This window comes from Mus musculus, chromosome 9, assembly GCF_000001635.26.
Source record: "Mus musculus strain C57BL/6J chromosome 9, GRCm38.p6 C57BL/6J".
Taxonomy (NCBI): Eukaryota; Metazoa; Chordata; class Mammalia; order Rodentia; family Muridae; genus Mus; species Mus musculus.
The window spans coordinates 18,309,474-18,318,053 of NC_000075.6; the positions used below are offsets into that span (position 1 = coordinate 18,309,474).

The following is an 8,580-nucleotide window of genomic DNA, read 5'->3' on the forward strand; positions in this document are numbered from 1 at the left end:
TCCTTGTGATTGGCCATCATGTATGGAAACATTAGATTCCACTTTGCTCCATGTTCTTTACTGTTATTAAAACATGACTATTAGTATCTTTGGTCATGCCACATTTTGGTAGCTTCATGAGGGAATTAGGTGTACATTCTCCATGAGAAAACAGACATAGACTCCAAGTAGTTTTGTATATTTAGTCAAAAGCTGAATTATTACAATAAATAACACCCTGGTTTTTAAAATGAGTTTCCCTAGTATGTATGTATTTTAGCAGTTAAGTACTTGCAAGATATTTAAAATTGGAGTTTTTATTTCTTAATTACATTTGTTATAATGAAAATATTGGCTTTAATTCATTGTCTAATTTAAAGGATGAAATATTGGAGCTGTTGTAGAAGAAAAACTTCAGATTTTAATACATTCTTAGCCCAAGAGGGCTGTACAAGAGGGAAGCATGTATGGACTAAAAAAGATGCAGTAAGTAACCTTTTCAAAGTAATATGCTGATCTGTATTCATCTAAATCGTTTTTAAGAGATCTGAGATTAGTATGTGTTCATATTAAAAAAGTAGCTCTCTTACAGGGTTAAATATTGTCATGTGTACAAAGTAGTTAATCTCAATATCTCAGCAATAACTATTGACAAAATAATCCTTGTATGTATTGATTCAGGTATATAAGTTTTCAATAATATCCTCAACCTGCCAAAATTGAAAGCTCTTTGTCTTACTAGCACTGGTTACAGGGGAGCTGGAGAGTTGGCTAAGTGGTTAAGTGCTCTTGTTCTTGCAAAGGACCAGGGTTTGGTTCCTAGCATCCACAAGGCTCGCCACTTCCTCAGGCTCCATGCATGTCTGTGGTACACAGACCACATGCAGGAAAGCACTCATCCACACAGAAGAAATCTAAAAAACATTTCCAATTCTTAAAACTGTTTTATAAAACCACTTCCTATTAATTTAGTGTTACTAAACCAATATTTAAATCTGATTTTTTTTTTTTTTTGCTACAAAATTATTCATACATACATAAAATCTCTCTATCTAGCGGCCAAAAGTCTTAGGCCTATGAACATACTTCCTTATAGTCCTTTAAGTTAAAAACAAGAAACCGGTTTGTCGCTAAATGTTGTTAAAGTAATAACAACATTATTAATATAAACCAAGATGTTATTATTTTAACAACATCATTAATATAAACAAATCCTTTGTGTTATGCTGTTACTACTGACGTTTTTTGATCCTTTCTAATTCATAAAACTTGTATCTGTAACTCAAGGCCTTAACTCAACGATATTCAATATTTGGGTATCTCATTGTTCTTGCTTTTGAATTATAGTTTACTGACCATAAAACTTGCAGAAATGTTTTACTAGCAGAAAGTGAGGTTTGGAAAAAAAAAAAAAGAAAGTGAGGCTTGCTCATACATTTTTCTCTATTGTCAAACCTTAACAATTTAAACTTTAAAAAAATAAGTATTTCAGAGTTCCCTGAATTTTGTGGCTAATTTGTTCCTTTTTAGAGCAGTTTACTTAGAAAACATCACCATTTGTTTGTTTGTTTTTCAATTCTACTGATAGCATACATAGTGTAGCAATGGAAAATAGAGCTCCTTTTGATAAGAGCAGTCAGAAGATGATTTCTGTAAGGTATTACATTATCTGCATGTTAATAAGAAAGGACTAGGAAATTTAATAATCTTAAGAATAGTTGTTAGCTTACAATGTGTGTGTGTGTGTGTGTGTGTGTGTGTGTGTGTGTGTGTGTGTGTGTGTGTGTGTGTGTATGTGTGTACACGTGTGTGAAGGTTCCAAGCTTGGCCAATTTATTTCATGAGATATGGTCTTTCCCTGAGGCTAGAGCACATCTGTTCAGTTGTGGGGTCTGTGCTCAGTCCTCCAGCATTAGGGCTGCAGATCCATTCCAGCACAGATGAACATCTTTATGTGGGTGCTGGTGTTCCAAACTCAGGCTTCCTGCTTGGAAAGCAGGCACAGGACCAGCAGAACCATATTTCCAATCGTAACATCCCCAAAATGTTCACTCATTCAAAATAAACTTAAGCGTCTCATGCTTTCAAGTTCATAGTTGTCTCTTACCATACAAATGTCTTCTCATTTCTGTCTTCATACTTAGTGGACTATAGTATATTTAAGTAGAATAAAAGTTTAATGAGGCCTGTAAAATATCTACTAAATGGACAGTAACAATGTAACCTTAAAGAAGGAAAACCAAATTGGAGAAACCAGGGTACTCACATCATAAGCTGTTAAGATATTTTGTGATATAATTTATTTAAGCCTCTCTGTAGGATCTTTAGAAGTTGTAGCCCTGAATGCATGAAGTGCTTAGTTGTGTATAATAATTTTTGCACATTAACTGACCCAGTTCTTTTTAAAACAGTGATTGTGTAGTGGTTTTTAAGATTACAAAGTTTTCCTTACATTACAGGGGAAAAAAGTTGTTCCGTGTAGACACGACTGGCATCAGACTGGGGGTGAAGTTACCATCTCAGTGTATGCTAAAAATTCCCTGCCAGAACTCAGTCAAGTAGAAGCCAACAGTACTTTGGTGAGTAAACATGTTCTCAAAAGTTCTTCATTCTGATCAGAAAATCACAAATGACTTTCATAGAAACAGTATTTTAAGTGAAACTCACAGTGTAGTAGACTTTATTCCAAAGTTATCTAGAAGTATAGTAGCTTAGAAAAATCACAAAATACATATTTGTGTCTCAGTATCAATCTTCTAGCTAATTCTTCCTGTTAATCATTTTCTTAAATGAAACAGTGGGGCTCAATATTGACATTTTGTCATAGCTTGAGCAATGCCAGTATTGTCTTTATAATTAGTACTTAGTCTACTCTTGGCTTGGTGTGGTTCAATGTTTCACTGCATGGTTATTGTGTATTATGGTCATATTTTCAATACTTAGCACCAAAATAATGACGATACATTATCTATTTCAGTTAAATGTACACATTGTATTTGAAGGAGAGAAAGAATTTCATCAAAATGTGAAACTGTGGGGTGTAAGTATTATGAATCCATCAATTTTTCCTGATTCTTAAGATCATTTTTAGAATGCTTATAAAAATAGTGCAGGAGTTTTTTTATAATAAGAATATTGTCTCCCTGTGTTAAAATCTTACATGTATTTTACATAGTAAAGCTCATGAATATAACCTTAACATGTTTTATCAAGATAATTAAATTGCATTAAAATGGCCCCAGAAGCTTGATTTTGAAATTAGACAAGATGTTTTTCTGAGAACAATAAAAGCACCAGGTTAACTCTTACTCTTGATGTGTTGTAGGTAATTGATGTTAAACGAAGTTATGTAACTATGACTGCAACAAAGATTGAGATCACTATGAGAAAGGCGGAACCCATGCAGTGGGCAAGTCTTGAACTACCTACAACCAAAAAGCAGGAGAAACAAAAAGATATAGCTGATTGATTAGAAGAGAAATGGAATTCTTAATGTGTGTGGTGAAATAGTTGCTTGCTGCTGTAATCTTTTTGTTGTTTTTAGTCTGTCGTTTTGGGGTCATCATGAGGTTCTTCAAAGCCAAAGTCTGTTAAATGTTTGTGCCTCTATCTTCCTTTCGAGTTGCATAATATAATTATTCAAGTCTCCTCACTAGAACTATAGTTGTTGCCCTTACACTTGAAGGGAGGGAAAGAAACCATAAGTATAATTGCAGTATTTTTTAGTATAAATTATTATAAGCAGGAAGTGAAAGAAGTTTTGTTTTGTTTTGTTTAATCCTGATAACTCCTTTTTCCCTTAAATGGGAAAGCAAAGTGGTATATAAAAAACTGAGTTGGCCTCTCCATGAACTTTTGTTATTATAATTCTTGAAAATCTTTAAGGAAAAGACTTTTTGTTTCTTCCTATGCAGTAGTTACTTTTTGTAGTACTAATTCTGAAGTGGAGTCAAACCGTCTGTGTGTGCTGGCTGAGTTTATAATTCATTTGCAGTTAAATTAATTTTAGAAAGTTGCTTCAATACTTGCATTACCTGGCAAGCAGTATAATTTAAGTCTATAGGAAATAAACTAAGATTATAGAATTACAATTTGGTTAAAATTCATCATAAGAGTAAGCAATAATGTTAAAATCTCTTTCCTGATTATTTAAAGAACTCTTTATGGTGTTTTGACAAAATTATATCTGATTTATAGTCTAAACACTCTTATGGGTGATATCTGTCTCCCTGATGAAAAACTGTATCTGTTAAATTGTGAATGTGTAGCTTCGTTGAAATACATTAAGGTGTGTGTTGCGGCTTGAATCTGAAATGTACCTGGAGGCTTGTTTTGAGCTGTTGGTCTTTCAACTTAGGGCTCTATTTTGAAGGCTGTGAAACCTTTAGCATATTGAGGGGTGAGCCTTTAAGGATTATACAGTCTTGCTGGTCTGATCCAGTCAGGACATATGAACCACCTCTGTCCCATACTCCCACTGCTGCCTCCTCAGCCATTATAGATTGTATCCTCTGAAACCGTGAGCCAAAATAAACCTTACCTCCCTTGAGTTGTTTCTGTCATGTGTTTTGGTCAAGACAAGAAAAGTAATATACAACGGGAAAATTACAGTCTGTCTGTATTTTAGAATACCTGAATGTTATGTTTTAAGTTAATTTAGTAGTTTAATTCTTGGGAGCCATTTTAAGGGTTTCATGAAGAGTTTTACATATAATGGTTATGTGTTATACTTCATTTTCATTAGTTGTAGATGACACAGATAAACTTAGATCAAAATGAAAGTTGAAGGTCTTTATTTCTCAAACTCTTTGGTGTTAATAGAATCCTAACAAAGTTTCATTAGTCTATTGTTTTAGTTAGTAAAGAATCTATGGGGGCTGGAGAGGCAGCTCCTTTAAGGGCACTAGTTAATGGGTTCAATTCCCTGCATTCACGTTCATTTCACACACAGGACCTTCTTCTGGCCTCCATGGGCATCAGTCAATTATTCTGTGCTCTTTGATACAGCAAGCAACCTATTTGCATGAATTATCATTCTGCTATTAGTAGATAACTATTAAAGATATTATGAACCTCAGGCAACAAGTATAAAGATACTAATCTACCTTCAGGCTTTGATGAAGCAAGAACATACTAAACATTTTTTGGCAATAAAAAACTGGGATCCAAATAGTGTTTCTAAGTTTATAGTTAGAAGGGAATGAATTTAGAAAAAGAGATCTTGCCCATCAATGGTGGCGCTGCCTTTAATCCCAGCACTTGGGAGGCAGAGGCAGGTGGATCTCTGAGTTCGAGGCCAGCCTGGTCTGCAAAGTGAGTTCCAAGACAGCCAGGGCTACACAGAGAAACTCTCTCGAAAAACCAAAAAGAAAAAGAAAGGAGATCTTGTGTACTACCTGAGGAAAGAGGTTGAAACAATTTGATTCAAAATAATAATTATATCTGTATCACTTCCTTGTTGGGGTGGTTTTGTTTTCTTTTGAATAACAACTTTGTTTTGATGTCACTGTTAGAGCAAGTTTTCTAACTTTAGACATGATTGCACAACATATTCTTCCATAGTTGTGCATAGTTTGTGACCATTTAATTATTGTTTCAGAACTTCTGCATGGCCTTCAGATAAAAATTAAGTAAAATTTACCTTAACTCTAAAGCTACAGTATTTTTAAGAAATAGTATTTTACCCTAGCAGTTAATAAAAATGCTTGTTAGCTTTGAGAAGTTATTTCTATTAGATATATATTTCTTTTATTAGAGCATCAAAACAATCAACCCTAGATAAAATTTATACACATTGTAACTCAATTTATCATGGGAAATTTAAAATGCAGTTTTCTTGTCTAGCTTTTGCTTGCACAAAGGAAGTAATAAGTTGACCTGTTTTTCCTAACCTTTTATTTTGCAGTAACTTTGTGTTGGTGGAATTATAAAAATAGTGCAGGAGTTTTTTTATAATAAGAATATTGTCTTCCTGTGTTAAAATCTTACATGTATTTTACAAAACTAAGACATTAACTTTGGTATAACATTTTAAAGTAGGAATGTTTAATTTTAAACATTTTAGCGGAACCCTTAAAGGGTAATAATTCTTCAACACCTATTGTAAAACTTAAGCCAGTGATATACAAAACTAAATTGAAATGAGATGTTTATAGATTGATTGTGTACATCTTTTGGAGCACACTGTGAGTACAATGATTCAGCTGTGACATTTGTATCTTATTTTATGGAATTTTGTCTTTTTCATATGATTTGTTTGATTTTCTAATATTAGTTATTCATCAGAATGAAGAGACCCATTAAAATGTTCTTGCAAATATTCTGAGTCCTGAGAGAGTCCTGAGATACTACTATCAACCCTCTTCTTTAAGATTACCCTGGGGGCTGGAAAAATAATAGAAAGTGGTTAAGAGCACTTGCTATTATTCCTCTGGACACGGCTTTCCAGCACCCACTTTGGGCACTTAACAACTACCTATGACTTCAACTCCAAAGGATGTAATGCTTTCTTTCAGCATTTTTTTTGTGAGCACCCATAAAGAGAATAATTTAAAAAACAAAAATTACTCTGAAAATTGGGTCTTGTATACACCTAAGGGAAACTTTAAAAGCTCATTAAGAGATCTAGAATTCACTGACAGGTACTTAGGGGTGTGTGTGTGTGTGTGTGTACACATACATACACACACACACACACATCATTTTTATTTCTCTTTGTCTTTGTTTTTAACAGCTCCACTTTTGAAGTTTGAAAAGTAAGGATTGGTTTGTGCTACTGTTTTGTTCAGGTTATTTTATTTTACTTTAATCTATGTTCGTTCATTCAGTATTGTTTTATGGGCTTATTCTGACGTTTGAGCTTTCAATGTCAGCCTGGGTTTTGTTTTTATTTTTTTTTTAGAAAGGTTTTATTGGTCTCTTTGATTTCTTTCATATCAGTAGAAGGTCATGTAGAAGGTCATGTTTTTACCTGACTGCTTATCTTCTGTTCTTACCACTGTAATTCTCCTCATCTTGCATGGGCCTTTTAATTAATGATAGTTTCTCATATTATTGGGTATATAGCATTCTCTCTAAAATACCTATCTTGCCGAGATTTTACATTTATGTATGTATCTAATATACATATATGTATGTATATATATATATATGTATATATTTTTGATTTTTAGTTTTTATGGGGATTTTTAGATGTGAAGAAATTCTTTAAGAAGAAACTTCCAAAGACTTTTATTTTCATTAGTGATCTTTAAATACTTCATGTCATTTAAAGATTTTGTATTAAAATAGCAAGATTTGTTACTCATTTTTCGCTAAGCAAATATACTATTCAAGTGAATAAATTAAAAAACTATCTTTTCAAAACTTTTCCTAATTACAGACTAATGATTAAACATGAAAAAGGGAAAACTTCCCAAAGGTTGAGAACACTGTCTTTTTTGCAACAAAGACATTGTATAAGTATATTCCTGTTTTATGTTATTTGTTATAATCTTTTTGCTGCCTGCAAATTATATTTGCTATTTTTGTTTTGGTCAACTAACTAATGCCTATTTTCTGCTGTACTATTTGGCATATTTGGGTAGCTGTTAATGACAGGCATACAACAGAATGGACTAGCATTGTTTTAAGAACATCGGTGAATATGAACTTACTGCTAATGGCTTCCCAGTAAAGTATGTTGTCCTGTAATACCAGTGAGGAAAAGGATTCACATCACATTGGTTAAACTCTTGCAGAGTTGAAATCACTAAGCTGTTCAGCAGAGATTGTAGACTCAGTCAGGCACTTTGAATTTGATCCCTGTGCCTTTGTCTTTGCCTCTGCCCAGACATACTCTGTGCTGCTCATCAGTTGAATGAATAGCTTTTTAAAAAATACTGGCACATGGCATAACAGATGTTATGTTAGAAAATAATTTCACAAAATGTCATTTTGCCTGGGTGGTTTTGATTAATAGACTATTAAAAACTCATCATTTGTGATTTGTAACCTCTTAAGAGTCTGTGGTTTCTCCAAACATCTTTGAAAGAAATCTCAAAATCTCCAATGCAAGAAATCATAATGGTTTCCATTACTATTCAAGCAATGTTACATACCTTGTATAAGCTGGGACCTACATTCAAACAGCAGCAAATGTCCCTTTGTTTTAACCATTAATGTAAGATCTATTTAAAATAATGACAGAATTTGGAGGACATAGAACATATTCCTAGTTTAGCAATAGGTAGTTGGAACCAAACAACTACGGATCTTTAGTTTTTGTCCTTTTCTGTCAACCAATTGTAGTCAGAATACTCTTTCTAGATTAATCACCCATCAGTAAAAATTGGTTAGAAATGAAAATTCTTGGTCCCCAACTCTAAATATTAAGGTAGAAACTGGAAACGAGACCTCAGATTACAAAATAATTTCCAGTTCAGAGGTAAAACAATATTTTAACTTATTGAATTTGTCTTCATGTGGTACATTACCGTGATTCATGGTTATAGTATATGAGTCATATCAAGGTAATAACCACTTCCATTTCTTTAGCCACTACTCAGACATATTTATATCCTGGGACTTTAAGTCTGTTTTGGTTATTTTGAAATACATCAT

General features: G+C 33.2%; 1 protein-coding gene across 1 annotated transcript in view; it reads left to right on the forward strand.

Moving 5' to 3' along the window:
• Positions 1 to 4,527, forward strand: part of Chordc1 (cysteine and histidine-rich domain (CHORD)-containing, zinc-binding protein 1) — a 21,734-nt gene extending 17,207 nt beyond the window's left edge. Inside the window, exons 8-11 of the mRNA NM_025844.2 lie at positions 360 to 465; positions 2,439 to 2,558; positions 2,957 to 3,019; positions 3,305 to 4,527. Of these exons, the coding sequence (NP_080120.1) occupies positions 360 to 465; positions 2,439 to 2,558; positions 2,957 to 3,019; positions 3,305 to 3,448 (433 nt within the window). The 3' untranslated portion in view covers positions 3,449 to 4,527. The remainder of the gene's footprint in view (positions 1 to 359; positions 466 to 2,438; positions 2,559 to 2,956; positions 3,020 to 3,304) is intronic.
• The last annotated feature ends 4,053 nt before the right edge of the window (positions 4,528 to 8,580 follow it).